The following is a 19,887-nucleotide window of genomic DNA, read 5'->3' on the forward strand; positions in this document are numbered from 1 at the left end:
CTATGAGAGAACGTATTTCCCCAGTCTGGTGGTGTTTTCATCAATAAAAAGGCTGCAAAACAGGCAGTGATTTGTACAGTAACCTGAAACAAAGGTCACTAATTGATTGTCCACACTTTCAATGTTAACCTTGCTGACCAGTCTCTGTCTTCCTTTAGGATTTTCAGCTGGCGAAGCCTCCGGCCATGCCTTCGAAGAAGGCTGATCAGCCCAGTTTAACAGGAACCTCAGAGGCGTTCAGCTCTTACTTCAGCCGTGTGGGCACTGCCCAGGACACAGATGACTGTGATGACTTTGACATTTCTCAGATGAATCTGACACCAGTCACCTCCACAACACCATCCACCAACTCCCGTGAGCGCTCTCTCCGTGTCTGTCTGTGCTGTGTAACACGCTTTTTCTCTTATCACCATCCAGCGTGTAGTTACGCCTTAATTGTTCTGTCCTCCTCTGCAGCACCCACCCCAGCTCCCAGGCAGAGCTCTCCCTCAAAATCCTCAGCCTCTCACGTCAGTGACCCCCCCACCGACGCCACAGACCCCCCCACCGACGACTCATTTGGCGAGGCAGAGGGCAGTCCCAGTCGCAGTGGAGAGGAAGATGCTGTAAGTGTGGTGTGGTTTGGTGTGTGAGAAATTTTTGGAGTAAGCCAAGTGTGTGCGCCTTTTTAATAAGTCACTTCTTATGCTGCTATAACCTGCACAGCTTGTTGAGATCTGCTGATAAATAGCCTTTGTAGCCGTGTTGGCGGGCCAGGTAATCACTCTCGCTGATTAGGGGGCCGACGCTGTTGTGTCCTTTAGTGTGAGAGTGTGTGTTGGTGTTTGTGTCAGTGCATATGAAAATGTGCACGTCCAGTGTGGGTTACTGTGGAAAAATGAGCAGCAGCATGCATGAGTATTGGGTTGAGTGTGTGCATGGTCAACACAGCGTTAAATTAGCTGGTGAAATTGTCAGAGACATCATTAAGCTGTTATTAATACCAGCAAGGTAGCATCCATACATCACTACTTCTATGTGGACAGACTCATCTGTGGTGAGATATAGGAAGCGTAGTGCCCCAATTCTTCTTCCAGGGGCAATTAATATTTATTTTACCTGTAGCACCGTAATCTGGGGCAGAAAAATGGGTGAAATTAAGGAGGAGTGAGAAGATGGAGAGAAAATAGAAAGATAAAACGAAAGAAAATGGGGGTAAGAAGGATAGAACGTCAGATTCTTAGGGAGTGCCTTTGACCAAAGTCCTTGTAGAATCTGTGACCTTCTAAGAACCAAGACTTTTCTAGTTCTTTCCCTGCCATTTTCTTCCTGTCTTCCAATTACTCTTTTTTTTGTTTCTTTCAAGCTTGCTTCTCTCCTCCCTCTCGTCCTTCACTCCCCAGGCGTGAAACATTAGTTTTATGCCTCCAATCCAGCTATTATTGAAAAAATAGAGGACTTTCACACTGCTGAAAATGTCACCAGCCCTGAATAACACACAGAAGCTTTGACCAACCCAAAGACATGTGCATTGGTGGCGGCACTGAGTGAGTGCGGCGAAAAGGTTACAAAAAAAAAAAAAAACGCGAGAGGACTGGAAAGATGGAGCAAACGCAGAAAAACAACCTCCCACCCTTTTGTGGGTTGAGGTGCAAAAAGCAGAAGTGTTTTAGGAAAAAAAGCAGTGGATCAATAGAAGTAACTCCACAAAGGTTTTCATAACACACCACTGTAAATGAGTGCATGTTTACTGTTTGTGTGTATTTGCAAAGAAGTTTCTATAAAAGGAAAAGCTGCGATGGGCTGTGGTTTTCTACTCTAAGTGTCTGTGTTTCTCCTTCAGAGCATTAACAGCTTTACTCTTTGCTTCCTGTTTGCTCTGTTCTTGTAGTTTATCAATCAAGCGTTCTGTCCTTCAGATTTATTCTTCTCTGTCTGTTTTCCCTTTATTTCCTTCTTATACTCTTCCATGGACCTTCCTTTCCACCCTTTCCTCTTCCTTCCTTTCCGTCTTCCACTCTTTAGGCATGTGGTTCTGGGTCGCCCTGCCCCAGCGAGACAGCAGAGCCCAGCCCAGATCAGGCCAGTCCAGAGGCTGGGAGCTAGATAGCAGCAGGGCAAGGTAGGTATCAATACCTCTCCTTCCCCTCTTAACTCCTTCAACTCTCTGCATGTATCTCTTCTTCTCATTTACTGTTGCACCTCCCTTACATAAGTGTGTTGCATCTTTCTGTTTTTTTTGCATCAGTGGTTACATTTTCACTGTTTTACCTGTTTTCATTGCCTCGTTAACACAAGTTCAAAGGATGGCACACGTGTGGTTTGGTTTTAATGCTTTATCATGTGTGGGAATTTTTTGTTTTGTAAGTATCTGTTGATGATGAAGGTGTTGTGCATGTGTGACTTATTGGAAACAGTGTGTGACAAGTTCATCACGCAACATCACTTTGGCCATAGTGCTCTCATTGTGTTCTGTCATTCTGATGTGCACCTAAATCACGCTCAGTTCTCTAAATAGCACACGTCTCACTTGGAAATTCAATAGCGTGTGACAGCCAATCAGAAACTGTGCACTTCAGTGAGCAGGATGTCTTTTGGGATTTGTGTGCAATATGCTGATCTCAGTTGTTTGGCTTAATTTGATCAGGATGTATGCTCACATTTTATGCATTATATACAGTGTGCAATGTCACTTAAGCACCAGGCACCAATGTTAAACGTTGAGCGATATAGACAGGCAGTCACTGATGACGGGCATGTTTTCACACTTTTTGCACTTTGTTCTACAGTGAAATTCACAACTTTCATAAGCTTGAACGTTCTATGAGAAGCATGTCAATATGCGGTTTGCCTATTCAATGACACACAAACACACACACACACACACTCCAAGAAAAAGAGCCATTTTGATCCCTGCCTCCCTACCCGGTGTCCTCTCCCACACAATTCCCGACTGTGGCTCCTTAATGATAGCTGCTGGCACTCACACCAGAAAAAAATGTGATGGTTTTGTTTTCATCAGCTAATACTGGAGCGCCAAGATTAATGACTGCCCCGATATAATTGGCATTAATTAAAACCCAAGGAGCCTTCAAGTCCTTCCCCACTCCGGGAGAGGAGGAGGGGGGCAAAGCAGCTTCCCTCCCCTGTTGGCCTTGCTCCTCATTCAGACGCTATGAAAGCTGCATGGCAGCAGGTGGATGTGGCACTTAAGTACGAGAACGAATTTTAGAGTACTGAGCAGGAAATCTGGTTATGATCTAGCAGTTATGGCCAGAAGCTTCTAGTCTGTCCTCTGTAGTAGGTGGACTGCTTTGGTCCTGGTCCAATTACGCTGTTCCCATATGGTGTTTACTTGCTCAATCACATCGGCTTTAGACATCTTCCCAAACACACACACCTGTGCAGTAGTCCCGGCTATTCCCTGGACAAGCACACCTGTGATCGATACTGTCACCACCTGTGCTCATATTGGAGCCAAAAATATGCGTGTGCTTGTGTGAGTGTGTTGCTGCTGGCCATGACCGCCTGTCCTGTCCTCCCCCTCCCACTGCGTGTCTCCGACAGACATGTGTTCAGGCTAGTGGGAGTGTAAGTGTTTTTTCTGGGGTGATTTCATCATGTCCAGTGAACGCTCCCGAGTCTCAGCCATGAAATGGCCTGCTTCCACGGTTCACTGACCAATCTCACATTGCTCCCCCTGCCGAGGGCCCACCACACGCATGCACATAAATGTCCACACATGTACCAGCCAGGCCGGATATTCTGGCCTTGAGGCTGCTGCCACGCCAGCAAATCACTCATACCTCCACCGAGGACTTGTACTCGCTCTCTCGGCTGGGGATGAAGGAGCTGAAGCCGCCTCAGATGGCAGTGCCTGTTAGATGATGCAGGGTGACACCGCTGGGCTGTGGCTCTGGTGCATTGGCTGAGCAGTGTGTGCTTGCTGTCACTGCTTGTCTCAGCCTCTTTGTCACCTTTCTCGGGGCTGCTGGCAGCTACTTTCTGCTGACTGTCTGGCCTTGGCCAGCCCTGCAGTTACAGCTTTGTATGCCAAAGACCAAAGCCTTAACTAAAGCAGCTCTCCCAGCATCAACCCAAGTATTCTTTTTTTGTAGATGAAAGCTGTTGCAGATTGTGCATTATGTAAGTTTAAGCACAAGTAGAAGTGAGAGGTTCAATCATTCGTTGCTTATCTATAAAATGTCAAACAGCATATTCAAAAAAAACAAAAACATAATGGTTTTCCAGAACCCAGTTTAACATATTTTAATGACTTCTTTTTATCTAGCTGAGCCTCCAAAACAGAACAGCCCAACGTTGAGTCATACTGTGACAGAGACACACGTAACTACGAGCAGTTTGCTCAACTAAACCTTCTTCTAATAGGTGAGCTGTGGGCAGCCCCAAACTCTAAATGAGTTCTCTGCTCTGGAGAAGTCTCCCAGAATATAATAGGAAAGTCAGTAGCCTCCAATCAAGTTGTCTACATGGCAGATTGAGTGGCTGGCTATAATTATGTGTACAATAATAACGACCCCATTGTGAGTGACTGCAGCAGGGTTGGTGCTTTGACTGCAGGGTGTTCCATCATCCACTGTTGTCTTCCAGCTCAGCTGGAGAGAAATGCAGACATGATGACTCATAACTGGTTTTTCAAGGCACTACCTCTGATTCTTGCTGGTCCTGGAGGGAGTTTGAGGTGGGAGAAAATATGCATTTACATGGACACTGTGATAACAACACACAAACACGCATGCAGGCACGCGCACACAAATGGCTTTGAGAGTGATGGACCTATGAACGGCCTAAGAGGTAAGAGGAAAAGTGACCGAAGGTCTCCTTCAATGCAGTGTGCTACTGCCACCTGGTGGTGATGTCAGTTATAGGAACTTGCAAACCACTGCAAAACTAGAGCTAACTTGTCAGGGCTTGCAGGTTGCTGATACTTGCAGTTCAGTCAGTTGAGAGAATGAATCATAAATCCGGGCACTCCCTTTTTATTATGTAACACTCAGATGAAACACAGAGGCCAGACACTGACATTACAGATATAGCAAGCCTTTGAAAAAAACAAAGTAAAAATGTGGTAATTTTTTTTTCTTTCATTGACAGAAGAGGAAGGACCCTCTCTATGCCCAGATTAACAAAGGGAAGAAATAAAGAGACACACAGGAAGACAGACCTGACCAGCACTGAGAGAACAGGAGGAGAACCCTTAACCTCTGTTTGTGTGAGTGCGTGTGTGCGTGCATGTCTGGCACATCCCCGCCTGGCCAAGCCCTTCTTCTTCTCCTTCAGCTAACAACCTCCCAGGAGGAGCTTCCACACTCCCACAGTCCTCCTCCTCCTCCTCCTGTCTGCAGTCTTTCCTCCTCCTGAGAGGGGAGAGCCCTCTTGGTCATTCACTCCAGGCAGGAAGGGATATCAATCACTGAGACGGATCCAGTTCTCCCTCCACTGCGCAGTCTTCTCCTCTCCTCCCTTCTCCCTGTGGCGACTCACACCCAGCCTTACAGATAGAACCTGCTCCTCCCCTCTCTGCCCCCCCCCGTTCCCTTCCTCCTCCTTTGCTCTCTTTCCTCTGCCTCCTGTGTCTGGCCAGAGACTGTGCTGCCAAGAAGGGACTGAATCATGCAGTGCCTCCCCGTCTCTGACACTCCCTCACACACGCACGCTCATCGGGATTAGAACGATCACCTTTTGTTTTAATGGACAGAATCTGCATCTGTAGTGAGGAGATCCCATAGGAGGAGCTAGACTATTAATGGGCCTATCAGGGATGGCCCGTTACTGGGATCACTGCTTCTGATTGCTTGGCTGGTTCGGGGAGTTTAACCCCATCCTTGTGAGTGTCTGCTGGATCACTATGCAGAAACAGACTCTCTGGGAGCTACTCACACACCAACGACATACATCTTGCACACAGGAATCAGCTTACATACTCTCACACATGCAAACACATACACACAGTCCACCTTCTCTGACATGCATACACACAGTAATTTGCCAAACGTCTCTCCTCGCAGACAGACTCATACAGAGGCCAGAGGACCAGACATGCTGAAGAAAAGACACTGAGAGGGAAGTGCTGCAAGTTAAACAGATTCTGTGATTGAACTGTTCATTCTCTATAGCTTTTGTACAATACTGATTAAAAAAGAAGAAGAAATTGAAAAATTTGAATTTTTATTTTATAAGTCAATCAAGCCGCTGGGGTCAGCTCTATAGGAGATATAGAGTCAACATGGCTTTAAGGCATCTGATCGTTGGTTTGCCAAACTCATTTTGTAAATAATGATAACAACCATTTTGTCCACTGGACTTCTGTGCCATAAAATAGGAAGGCTTCAGTTATGCAACTCTTGACGTTAACCCAAGCAATACCAACATATGTTTTCTTTTTCCTGTTGTCTGTTTCATTCGCCTCACCCCCCCCTCTTTTGTGCATAGATGTTGTGAACCATTAATTACTCTGGTTCCAGCCCTAAAGCCTGCACCGTGCCCTGCTGTGTCTTCTTGAGTTCCCACCCAAAAACACTATATCGCGGTCCTGAGCTTTTGTATCACAAGACTATCATTTTTATGTTGCAGGCAACAGTCAGGGTCTCACTCACTCACTGTAGCCCAGACTGCTCCTCTCCTCCATCGCATTCTCCCAGACTAGTCTCAAAGATAACAGCGATGCTCTGCCCATCTGTCTGTCTGTTGGTCAGGTGCCAAACTGCTGCTGTCTGAGTGTGGACTGCAGCATCCTCTGCTACAACTACATCAACTGTGATGCCAATGACTCCCTATTTTATGGCCAGAGTCCCCATATCATTCGAGAACTCTTTTGGACTATGAAGCTGATTAACTTTAAAACTTTGAGAACTAGATGATGAGCAAAGACGTTGAATAAAAAGGGAAACGTTGCTGTTTGAGTACATAACATTTCTAGACCTATTTTAACTTTACCTCAGCTAACAGTTTCTTAATGTAAATTGACACATTATTTTTATCTTTATGAATATGACATTCTACAGTGGGTTTTTAGATGATTTTTTTGGTTCTATCTTGATTTACGTATTCCACCATGTATTACTGTTACAAATAAACACATCCCAAATGACTAATACGTGTGTTTATGCCTCTGCTTTTGTGTGCGAGCAAGAAAGAGTGAGCCTAATGGTGTGTGCCTAGCAGAGGTGACCCCCCCCCCCCACACACACACACCACCACCACCACCTCCACCATCAAGTGCCACAGCATTTTGCAATAATTTAACACTGCTTTAATGACCTGTCACATTCTGCTACACTCTATTGCAAGCTGTCATAAGCTTTATTAGCAAGCAACCGCAAAACAAGAACTCTAACCTTCCTACTCTTGTTCTGTTTCTCACTTTCTACCCACAGAAAGGGTTCAGACACGAGTACACCCTTAATGCACTGTTCTGTAAATTCAATTGAACTAGAACTTTACACATTTTAAATGAACCATTTTACACACAAAAGGCTCTCACTGTGCTATTTGGTTGTGGGATTAGTTTCAATTTGAAGTGACAGGTATTTGAGATGCTTATCTGTAGGATTTCTGACACCTGTGCAGGTGAATGGAATTTTCTTGTTATTCCTTAACCATTAAAAAATTATATCTGACAGCTTTTGTCTTCCCTCAAACAGTGTCCTGGGTACTCCATAATCTATAAACCCTACTGTGTGCAGCTTATTTGAGAACATTTCAGCTGTGAAAGCTGTCAAAACTGACATCTGCAAATTGTCCAAGATGAGCAGCAGGCTGTGCTGGAAAGATGAGCAGCAGTTTGACCATCTTTATGTATTTTTCAAGAGAGCACCACATCTATAGTCTTCTCCATAGAAACCAAAAAGTTACAGACATGTTTAAAGGCAGATGCTACAGGTTAATAATAAACAAAAAACCGAACGCTATCAAGACAACCGTTTTATTATACACGATGAGCCTTATCTTTAACTATCAAATGTATCCGCTATCTAAATATCTTCTAATTTGCCTTTTGAAATTTGTGCACTGGATGAAGCCAGTTTAAAGTTAGCATATCAGTGTGAAATGTTTTTACAGATCTGATTTTGAGTAGCTCATTTTTTTTACTTGAGAAAATTTTGTCAACAGATAAGATACGATTTTCAACATGCTTCTAGGAATAGAATGCACCATGAATCACATACTCAAAGTTTTTTGAATGAAGGATGCGGTAAAAACCTTCCACATACAGATGGGAGTAAAACTTAGATCTTTCCCTGAAAAAAAAGAAAAGAAATGGCGTTAAAAGGTATCCAATGTAAAGTTGCAAAAACAAAAATTGTTCTTTGTTTACAAGATTACCTACAATCATTTAATTCTTCTGTAATGCAAATTTTCTGGAATGTTTTATTTAAATATGCAAATACAATCACCTTAAACATGCACCAGTTATAATACATTTCAAAGGACAAGGCCGCAAAATAAAGACTTCATTCTGTTATTTATAGAATGAAGAATATTATTTATCCACTAGATTGAGCAAAGACGTGCTATGTACACCAAACAACTTGAAATCTACACTCATTGACCACTTCTTTAGTTAAACCTGTTCAACTAATAGTTAACACACAGAGCTAATCAGGGACATTGTATAAGCTGACTCCTTTTAGACACGTAGACATGATCTTTGAGCTAAAAGGAAAAGAACATAACTCCCTTTACAACCAGGGTATGCAGAGGAGCATCTCTGAACACACTGCACCTTGAAACACTACAGCAGTAGTGGCACCACGTGCAGGAAATTTAGGCTACATCACCAAAGTTGGACAGTGGATGATTGAAAAAACATTCCCTGGACTGATGAGTCTGGATTTCTGCAACAACAAACAGCATCAAAAATAGATTTCTCCTGCCTTGCAACAACAGTTCGGGGTGGTGTTGGTATAATGGTGTGTGGGATATCTCAAAAACTTTGGGTTCTTTAGTAGGCTACAAACTCAGCATTGTTTAAAAACTACAGTACAATCTGAGCACTGTTGTTGTCCATCCCTTTATGACCACAGTGTGCCTACCATCTGATGGCTGCTCCCATTAGGAATGCACCATGTCACGAACCTCAAATCATCTCAAAGTGGTTTCTTAAATAGCCTCTAAAGTCACCACATCTCAGTCCAATAGAGCAACTGTGTGATGCGGTCATGCTGGTAAGGACCAAAATCTCTGATGAAAGTTTCCCGCACTTATGTTGAATCTGTGAGAATTAAGACAAAAAGAGATCCTCCTTAGTACGAGTAAAGTGTACCTAATGAAGTGACCGGTGAGTGTACACAACTTGGTAGTGAGTTAAGCGTATGAGAGACTATAGTCTGCTACAGTCACAAAGCTGCCAAATAAAGACAACGCTTACAGAATGTATTTATGTCACATTATTGACACATCTCTTCGGTCATCTCATTTTCTCTACGTTTAATTTGAATGATTCGTTTAGGCGACAGTTAATAAATCAAAGATTAAACTTTTATACCACATCCTCTCATAACAGCAAAATACACTGTTCTTATAAGAGAGATGAGCATTCTTAAAAAAATGAGTCACTTTGAAAATAAACACAAAAAAAAATCTCCATCCGCTTGGTTTCATGAGAGTGACTCACGTCGTGCCAGCCGGGCGACATTCCTGAAGAAGAGGGAGAAGAATCCGAGAGCTGTTGACAGTCATCGTGCTGTGGCGTAAAATGCTCAGCAGGACTAGTTTGACGAGCCCGACTGTTTTTTACTCAATCGCACTCCTCCTCTGAAACCATCTCGGGTGCGCATGGGACGCAGATTTGTCTCGATCAGAGGTGAAGCACGCAGGAACCTGGAACAGTGAATACACTATTTAAAGTTTCTTTCTTCCTTTTTTATTTTAAATTAATTTCTTTGTTTTCTCCCAACGGACACAGGATGAGAAGCTGAATAAGAGAACGATCTCTATTCGTAAAGGAGGGTTTTTTTTTGTCGTTTCTGTGGATATTAAAACGCGCAATGGAACAGGTATGTCCCATGACGCTCGTAACATTATGATGATTGGATAATATGCTATTGATATATTTAAAGTTGTGTTAGCGGACATAAATCCTGGCAATACTGTAAACTGACATTTGAAAAAAAAAAAAAGATCAAAGCTTACAACAACATTAAGTAAAGTGAGACAGAGTTTTAGCTCTGTACGCTGTAACGTTGTTACTACTATGATGACATAGTTTATCTTACCGGATTAAGACCAGAATTAAACTCCTCTTGATAATAAGTGATTTGGGATTTTGTTCTTACTCCAAATATGTTAGGGAAATAAAATTTACCTTATTTAGGTCCTGTATTGAGACTATTGTACTGTGTGATACTTTCATCAGGAGGAACAGATTGACTTTCAGGCCATAAGGGCCAAGTTTCAACAAGAAGAATTCATACTGAAGAAACCCAAGATAAAACCTGTTCTCCCAGAGAAGTCAAAGGTGGTCTCTCCTCCCCAGAGCCCCAGTCATTACCTCCCTTCAGGTGCACGCCCCTCCCTGCTGACCACCATTAATGAGAACTTGGAAAGAAAGACACTATTTGCCCCAAGAGTGGTCTTCAAAGATGATCCGAAAGAGAGCGAAAAACCTCTCATCGACAATAAAGACAAAAGTGAAGGGAAACGGAAAGGCGGTAAGCACAAAACACTCAAAGGGAGCAGGGAGAATCTTCTTAAAGATTCCGTGGATCAAAAGAAAGTTAATAAGAAAGACAAGACGCTTCCTTCGGTTGTCCCTGTAACTCAGAAAGAGAGTACTGCAGAGCTGGTGCCAGCAGCACCCCCACCTAAAGTCACAACAGAGAAAAAGAAGCCTTTCAGTCTTTTCAAAAAGTCAAAACGAGATTCAGTGTTGATCTCAGCTGATCCAATTCTGGACACCCCAAGCTCAGATATTGCTGGACTAGCTCCACTCCTCCCAGTGCCTTCTGAATCTGGTGGGGAAACAATACCTAATTCAACATCAGAGCCCCATCTACCAGACAACCCCACCTTACCAGATCACAGTGCTGATGTAGAAATGTCCCCAACCTCTACTACTCTTGAATCTTTTGCCTTCAACCTACCTCCTCCTCTCATACCTGAGAGCCCACCACCTGAAATCCCAATCTTGACCAGTGAAATCCCACCTGAAATAGAAAATCCCACTTTTCCTGTTTCTAGCCAAGATGAAGCTATTACCAGTCCACCCAGTGTCTCTCCACCTCTTCCATCCAGCTGTGTCATCTCTGGTTCTCCTTCCCTGGTTTCTTCTCCATCTCCATCACCCCCCGAGCCTGAGATTACATCTGAGATTGGGAAAGATGATATTTATATAACTGCTGTGGAGAAACTTCCTTCTCTAGCCACAAACCCTCCATCTGTTCCACCATCTCCCAAACCAGAACGTCCAGTCTCAGCACTCTCTGCCCTGGAGAGGGCAGAGGATATGAGTCCTGGAAAAAGAACACCACCAGGTGACCAGAGGATTTTCAATGCTCTACAGAATGCACGCAAGAAGACCAACAGGTAAAGAACACAAACAGCAGGAACACACACAGTTTCATTCCAGCAGTTATGAAGAAACATCTCTGTTTACTGCTCAGTCACTAACAAGATGTAATTTCTCACCTGCTCTTAGCCCCTTGATAAGTGACATGCACTCCTATTCTGTTACCCCTCCACCTGAGGAATCCTCCCAGTGTCAGAGCCCCACTGAAAGTCTCCCAGAACTCCCACCCATTGATTATGAAGATCGGACACGCAATGCCTTCCCATCGAAACCAGCACAAGTCAATGGCATTGACCACCGTAAGTCCAATTAACATAACCACAGTAGAGCTCCCCTCCCCCCTCCTCTCTTCCCCACCTCTTACTTTTCCGTGGATTTACTTCACCTCAAAAGAAGTTGAGAAGAATTTATCTCATCATCATCAGGTATGTGCTGTAGGCCTGCAAAACATAATTTAACAGCTTAGAGTTTTAGCTGCAGAAAATACCTGGCCACAGGGTCGCCTCAGGTGGTGACGTTCTTCTTTTGTGCCAGAAACAACTTAGCAGAAGGCAGGGCAGAGCTGCAGAGGTATGTTTGCTATGTCAGAGGTGCAGTGACAAACAGTTCAACGTCTGTTAAGCACAGTGCAGAAAGAGCAGGAAGCCTGCTGCTCTGTTTAATTTGCATTGCATTTTTGAAATTGTGCATACAGGTTTTTATGTCAAGCTCGTTTAATATGATGAAGTCTACTGTTACAAATTACAGATGAGTACCTTTGACATGGTTTCTAATCTTTTATTCTGCAACAGCAAACAGTTTTGTACAGCTTCAAAAGGCAGCTAGCCTTTTCTAGAGATGTGTTTTGTATTGTAATTAAGGTAGCAAAATTGAATTATACTGCACATTTCTTATAAATGCATTAGCTCCGCTCTACAGAGTTATACAAGAACAACTTCCACAGTGGGTTTGACTGGTTTTGTTTCCTTACATATGCAATTCTTATTCTTTTCTTGCCCTATCTCTATTTCTGTGTTGGAAAATTCACTTTCAGATGTAGTTTTGATGTTGAATGGTTCTTTTTGACTTAAATGAGATTAAAGTTCAAAATCTTTTAGCAATCATATCTAGTCATAACCTTCTAAACTGTTATATGTTCATATGTAATGTCATTCCTTCCAGGACAGCCCTCTCCATTGTTGCAAGAAATCACTGAGGGACCTGACCCTGTCCCTGAGGCGATTCCCCCGCCTCCACCCAAGATGACTATTTCAGATAATGGGCTTCTGAATTCTTCTGTAGAGGAACCTGCCATACTTAACTCTGCCAACTTGAGTGAATTCATTCCTCCACCTGTCATGGGAGTTAATGGTGTGGTCACCAGTGCTAGACTCACAATTTAGAGAAAAGCTAAACTTCAGTGGCCTGTTCTTGTAATGCGTCATAATCCTTTATGCCTCTTCTGCAGATATCCCTGCTCCACTTGAGTTTTCAGAGACCTACACCCCTGATGTCCCAGAGGTTGACAATGTGGCTTCAGGCGTTCCTGTTCCCGAGCTGCAGGGATCAGAGTTGGAGTATGAGATGTACCCAGGTGCAGATGTTCCAGACGGTTATGACCCGCCAAAGGCTCACAGTAATGGGATAACTGTTCCACAAACCGAGATCCACACAGAGACACCATATGGAGACATATCCCAAAATAATCCACTACCAGAATCATCTCATGCTCTCGGTCAGGACTTACAACAGGCATCAGAGTAAGACATGCAAATTTAATCTATTTTATTTCTCATTAAAATGGTTCTTAATCCCTGACAAGTTGGTATTCATTAGTGTTTGTTCAACTTTTTGTCCCACGCAGGCCCCAACCAGAAGACGATGTTTATCAGAACACAGAAAATGCGTACGAGTATATCGCCACACCTGATGGTGACAAGAAAAAAGTCAAGACTAAAGTCAAGAAACGCAAAGAGCCAAAGAGTAAGAAACTATTTATACTAGAAAAATATGAATTGTGCTAAAATTAATACAGTAATATTAGAAACTGCCTGGAAGGGTTGCATCTTTGGTATTGTACATAACTGTGTCCTTCTTTTTAAACCACAGATCCATATGTTGAGTCAATGCCAGTAACGGTAAGCTGCAGTGTAAAATCAAGACTTTATTTTTCTTCATTCAAAAAGATAAGCTTTCTTTATCTTAATTTTAATTCAAAGTTAATTAATCCACATTCTTTATTCTTACTTATAGGTTCAAGAGAAAACCAAGACGTTGAGGTTTGGCAAGTAAGGCCTAATTTTTTTTATCCAGAGATTTTTTAATTTCTCTTATCCCCGGGGAATTAGCGATGAGAGTGTGATTTGCTTTTGTTTCACTCATATTCTCCTCTGCTATGAACCAGTAGTCCTTTTCTAACTGGATGATCCTCTTCATTCTGCCTTCCTCAGGAGTGAAAAGAAAGCAGCTGCAGAGGGGCCTGATGAGAAGGAGCTGAAAAAGAAAGAAAAGCAGCGGCTAGAAAAGGAGAAGAAGGAGCTAAAGGAGAAACAAGAACGGGAAAAGAAAGAACAGAAAGAGAGGGAAAAGAGGGAGAACGAGATGAAGAAGAAATTCAAGGTAAGTGAACACGGAAGGTTAAGAAACATCGGGGGAGGGTGGGGTATATGTTCGGGCATACAAACCTGTCTGGATTCATTCCTGGCAGTGGAAGAGTTGAAGTGAGCAACATGTGCAAGCTCAAACAGAATACGAGCAAACATTTGTTTTGTCTGTGATATTTCTGACAGAACACCTATGGGCTATACTTTATTTCTGCATATTCTTCTACAATATTATTGTTCTGAACATGATCTGATTAATGTTTGTGTTGTAGCAGAAACTGTTGTAATAATTAACATAGGGATGAACCCAAAAAAGATGCAACAACTCTATAAATGCGGTTTTGTGTCTACTTTAGCTCTGTTTTCGTTTTTTTTTTAACACAACAGGCAGCTGCCTTTACCAGAAACACAAAAAATGGAGTAAATGCTAGCAGCCCAGTTAATATCATTAAGTGTAAAACCCCAGGATTACAAGATTAATGTCATATTTGTCACACGCTGTAAGTACTGTACATGTAAGAAGCACGTCAACATTTATTATGTCATCATGTGCTGCTTCTTTGCTCTATTCCTCTATTGATAAAACACAGACAGTTTTAATAATCATATCAATTCAAAGCCTGGTGCCTCTCCTGCTGATGCTTTGACAGTCTTACAGCTTAGCTGTGGTAAATATCATACATCTGGCAACTAAATGGTTTGATATGTTAAACCTTTTTTTGTGATTAGTGCGAAATGGTTACCTTGCTAAATATAAAAATATCCTCCGATCAATGAGAGAGAAAGAGAAAGAGAGAAGTTAGAAGAAAACAACAAGAACCCCCAAATCAGATGATGGAATTCAAGTAAATCATCACCTGTGTCAGTAAAACAGCAGTTATACTTGCTATGGGGAGCTTCTGTGTAACTGACAGTGAGATCTGTGTAAAATCTTGCTCAGCAGACTTTTTGACAAACAAACAAAACCACATTTTGTACCGATGTGGTTTGAAAACTGTGAGCATACAAGACGGTGCTCTACAGATCTGTATTTTGTGTGAGTGTGTGTGTGTGTGTGTATGTGTTCCTTTTGCAAAAATGTGATCACAGGAGTGAGACAGAGAAGGTTGTTTCTAGCTTTCTCCAAAAATCCTTGATCAGATTATATTGGGCCTCCACAGGGCAGTTAGATGGCAGTCTTGTCACTCAAATACCTTCAGATCAGCAAATGCAAGCCTGTTGGCTTTGAGAAAGATGCCTTTGTAAAAAATAATACACATTTCTTACTTATCAGGAACAAAATCACGTATCGAGAGTAAGTACTGTGAACATAACAGCAGGTTAAAGATAAACTGCCCCTCCCACTCTGACACTTAAGAAGTCTACTATAGGTCTGTAAATTCTGACTGTTAAAATGAAGAGTAACAGTATGCATCAGGCAAATGGGAGTCATCTCAGTGTTTCTGCACAACAACAAACTATTTGTCAGGAGACTGCTCTTTAATAGCATAAATTACACGATTAGCCCACCATCCAGCTAGTGAACACAAGTATTTGTTTTGTGGTATAAAGCCTCTTGTAGTGTTGTTTTCAAAAGTGCTACATGAATATTGTTTATTGAGGTTATTTGAGTGCAAGTGGAGGAATATTCAGTGTTAACATGTAACTGTGTTTGTTAGATCACAGGACAGGAGGATGCCCTTTACCAGGCAAGAGTAGTTGTAACTGCAAAGGGACGAAAGACTGATCTCCCCGTCAAAGCAGGAGACACGATCAGCATTATTCGAACAGCAAACTGCCCCAAAGGAAAGTGGCTGGCCAGAGACAGCACCAACAGCTGTGAGTTAAAAAAATAAACAATCAAGATTAAAAGGATAAAAGGATGCAAGAACCTGTTTTTGAAACATAAGTGCTATAATCTGAAACGACATCTGAAATGACTGAATGACGACCATGTGAATGTGTTTTTAGATGGGTATGTCGCAGTTGACCACGTGGAGCTGGACATCAAGGAGATGTTAGAGCTGGGAAGGAAAACTCATCCCAAGTCAAACAATAACTTTATCGAACCAGACGGTGCCCGCATGATTTCACAGTAAGAGTTTCATACAATAACAAGCTATCATGTGTAACCTTCTACTACTGTTATTACTTTTAAGTTAAAAAAGTTATTTACAGATGATTTTTATTCCCCCCAGTGACTCAAACCATTATCAATTACCAGGAGAAAGCTGTAAGTGTTTCCCGTTTCTACCCAAGATAACAAAATACAGTGAAATTATTCAACAGCAGTTTAATATTTTTGATGTTGACATGCTCAGTCACAGACGACAGTGAGGAGTGGAGCGGTGATGATGATGAACCTCCCTCTGGTTCTCCAAGTACACAGGCTGTACTGTGAGTAAATGCTCAATTATGCTCTATTTTTGGTGTTTACTGCTTGTTTCTATTGAGGACAAGAGTTAAGGTGATCGATCTGCTATTAACAGTTTTTTTGGCATTTTTTTTCCCTGCAGAGGTCATACCCGGACATTCTCCATGCCAGATGTGGGTAAGACATAACAACTTAGGCAGCACCATTCCCCAGTCAGCTCTTGTGAAAAAACAAGTTTGGGAAGATCTTTAATTGTTTACTGGAAACATACATTAAACAAAGCATAATGAATCACTTAGTGAATTACTCACTTAAAAGTCACCTTTCAGTACACTACAAAAATAAATGGGACACTTGTGTTTGTCATGTTGATTTCCTCAATTTGTTATCTTGATGTGGGTTAACAGATACAGTAAACAAAGATACTACAGACTTATATTTTGCAGCAGCTGTTTCAGAGAAACACAGGAAGGCTTATGTGAGGTTGCAACACAACTGCGAGTGTGTGAGCGCCCTCAGTATAAAAAAACACTCAATCTGAGTCCATAAACAAGTCCTTGAGGACTTACTGATGTTCTGGATGTTGTATCAAGTTTCTATCCAATTATAATTTCTTCACAACTACCGAAATTACAAAACTGCACCCTTCTAAACTTCTTTAATGAACAATGGACTTTTCATTACGGCATTCTTTAAACGTTAATTCCCTGCAATGTGACTCATTAGACAAGCAGGTGCTTAAACAGGAAGCTGCTAGTAAAATATGTAATGGCTAATCTTAGGTCTGGTAACTTAGGAATTATTTCCTAGGTGTAACTGTTGTATGTTCACTTGTATACAGTTATTTATCCGTCGCTTGTGTGATTTCGCCTTTAGGAAACAAAGACCTTAGCGTGAACCACCAGCACAGTCACAGTGACATGGGTCATGATAGCTCCCACAACCAGTGAGTTCACCTGTTTCACTCTTACAGAAACACATACAGACACGCGCAGACTCATATAATTCTTTTTATTTCTCCTTATAGAGCACTTCAGAGGTTGTCCACATTTTTCCATTCACAAAAAAATGTAGAGCCAGCTGCAAGGTAGGCATGGTGGAGAAAAATGTAACAATGTTGTCCATCCACGAGCGTGCATGTACACACACATCCAGAGCTTCTTTTCAATTTTTGCTTTTTCTTCTTTTTAACAGCACTGATGAACCAGTAATGAGTAAGTAATGCCCTAAAAATCACATTTAAAAAGTCACTAATGTACTACTTTTTCAAACCTAATGCTGATGCACTTTCAGGCAATACACTTATGCTGGAAGAAGCATTAAAAAAAAAACATTCATAAAGTATTATCATAAAGTTTTTATAAATTGATTTTTAAATTGCAATATCAATACATCTTCAGGTTACACTGCAGATTCTGTGAATGCAGCACAAGAAGCAAATCACACGTAAGTACAGAAAGAATAACGCACATAGAAAAATGTCAAACATGCTGTCCGACCTGTAGACGGAGAGGGTTCCTTCCTTTTTGCCTGGAACAGCTTGATAAGCATGAAAAGAGTAAATGTCTTCCTTTTTTTTAATCTCTGAGAGAAAGAAAGCTTTTAACTCCACCTTAACGCCACCAGGAAGTTAAGCCAGGTTGACTCCTGACAGAACAATGAGTTGTTAATTCTCAAGTAGGTCCCTCCTCTGTGCTTAGTGCAACAGACAGCATTTACATAACAAGAGCACTTAAAGAGAAGAGCACAGAAGAGTATATTGCATATACTCAATATACCCAATATTTCCATGGGTAATATAAAGCTTTTACTGCTTTTTACATTTGGTGTGACCTTGACCTTGACCAGAATTTCACCAAAATAAAACCATCTCGAGCTGATTGAAACAGAACCAATTACATACTCCCTCCCTTCGAGGGAAGAATGAGTTACTGGGTTAAGAATATAAGGTGATAGATGAAAGACTGAGTTTTTTTCATGTTTTTTTTTCTACAGGCCTGAGGCTGTGTCAGCAGGAGATACAGATTTTGTTCCTGATACACTCATTTTACCTCCTCCTGTCATGTATGCCGATGGAGTGGAGTGAAGGTAAAGTGGCCATCATACAACAAGGCAAGGATGAATCACCCGGACTCTTCACTGTCCATCACTGTGCACATGCCATGATGACATGATGTTTTTCTGTCTTAACAGCTGAACAGAAACTCCCCCAGGTGGAACTGCATTTGTCTGCAGCATTACCTGCTGGACTATGATCTTATTTATCCAATGACTGCATTCGTGAAGTAGAATTACATTTAACAACAATGAGAATTATATCATCTGGGCAAACGGAAATCTTTCTTCTGTTCTTTCAAATGCTGCAATGTGGAACCAGCATGGGACAGTTGATCTGCTTGCTTTAAGTGATCACGGTGAACTGCGTTGCACAGACACACACAGTATTTGTGGACAATGTGATCCTGGAAACTCTCGTAGGGACAATGAACTGCTTTCTGTGCAAAAACCAGAATGGAAAATACATTTAAAGTGGAGGAAATAAGGGAAAGAACAACGGAATGGAAACAGCGGTTTTTCTTATCAGATGGAAGTGTGTGTAGCTAAGAAATACTGGAAAAAGCTTCATTTGTTTTAAGATGCATCCATTAGAAACAATTAACCAGCTGTAAGCAGCAAGTAATGTGAGCTAATACCAGTAATATTCCTGGTTTATGTTTATCTACAGTACTCCAGCCATTTAAAAAAATTGTTTGTATTTTTTGCACATAAGCTTTTGCTAATTTGTAATTTGTACACTCATTATTGTTTTCAGTGTCAACTGTGGTATTTGGAAGGGACTATGTAACTACTCATGCTACAATACATATGACCTTTGAGTTTGACTTCTTTTTCACTGGACCCAAATAACCAGCATGCTGTGTAATATAATAGGTATAAAATATAGCATTTGCTCTGTATTGATCATAGCTGCAACTTCTAGAGGGATATCCATCAACTGAATTTTCTTTACTTTTTATAGAGCTTTTACCTGCCTCTGACACTAACAGTTCCCTATAAACAGATGAATAAGTATTATAGATAAACAACATAATGTGATGATTACTTGAGGTCATTTGCAACCGGCATTTGTAGTGGGTGTGAGTTTGTGTGACTCTATGAAAGCACGTTAAGACGGAATTTTTTTTTTATGTTTATTTTTTTTCCAATAAATATTCATTAAAGTGCAAATCAATACAGCAATATCATGCAATGCATAACATGAGAAATCCAAACCTCAATCAGACAGAAAGACATATAGAGACAGTATCAACACGCACGCATACAGGCAATCACAACAACCAGCGTGCACCCACATACCTAACAAACACACGCACACACACACACACACGGTGGTATTTAGGGTTACACTGATCATAAGAACCCCACTACAGAAAATACTCACT

At 41.7% G+C, this 19,887-nt stretch overlaps 2 protein-coding genes across 5 annotated transcripts in view; both read left to right on the forward strand.

The window, feature by feature from the left end:
• dab1a (DAB adaptor protein 1a) overlaps positions 1-9,921 on the forward strand; it is an 81,399-nt gene extending 71,478 nt beyond the window's left edge. For 2 of the 3 annotated variants that reach the window (XM_040039969.1, XM_040039970.1), the window contains 3 exons: positions 159-354; positions 457-605; positions 2,005-6,134. In XM_040039969.1, the coding sequence (XP_039895903.1) occupies positions 159-354; positions 457-605; positions 2,005-2,085 (426 nt within the window). In that variant the 3' untranslated portion in view covers positions 2,086-6,134. Of the gene's footprint in view, positions 1-158; positions 355-456; positions 606-2,004 lie in introns of all 3 variants that reach the window. The other variant, XM_040039967.1, reaches the window with a different exon arrangement.
• On the forward strand, positions 9,797-19,323 carry LOC120738618 (FYN-binding protein 1). Of its 2 annotated transcripts, none has more exons than XM_040039965.1 (20): positions 9,797-9,998; positions 10,358-11,526; positions 11,639-11,808; positions 12,671-12,859; positions 12,957-13,248; positions 13,353-13,471; positions 13,598-13,638; positions 13,742-13,776; positions 13,939-14,107; positions 15,750-15,909; positions 16,042-16,165; positions 16,269-16,303; positions 16,392-16,467; positions 16,587-16,621; positions 17,321-17,390; positions 17,472-17,531; positions 17,639-17,658; positions 17,845-17,890; positions 18,440-18,556; positions 18,638-19,323. In XM_040039965.1, the coding sequence occupies exons 1-19, from the start codon at positions 9,990-9,992 to the stop codon at positions 18,528-18,530; spliced, it is 2,910 nt and encodes a 969-aa protein (XP_039895899.1). In that variant the 5' UTR covers positions 9,797-9,989; the 3' UTR covers positions 18,531-18,556; positions 18,638-19,323. The 2 variants fall into 2 exon arrangements, with proteins under 2 accessions (XP_039895899.1, XP_039895900.1); XM_040039966.1 differs by having other exon boundaries at positions 9,798-9,998; positions 13,598-13,626; positions 17,636-17,658.
• The last annotated feature ends 564 nt before the right edge of the window (positions 19,324-19,887 follow it).

The sequence above is a fragment of the Simochromis diagramma genome, unplaced genomic scaffold (genome assembly GCF_900408965.1).
Source record: "Simochromis diagramma unplaced genomic scaffold, fSimDia1.1 OVJJ01000026.1, whole genome shotgun sequence".
Lineage (NCBI taxonomy): Eukaryota > Metazoa > Chordata > Actinopteri > Cichliformes > Cichlidae > Simochromis > Simochromis diagramma.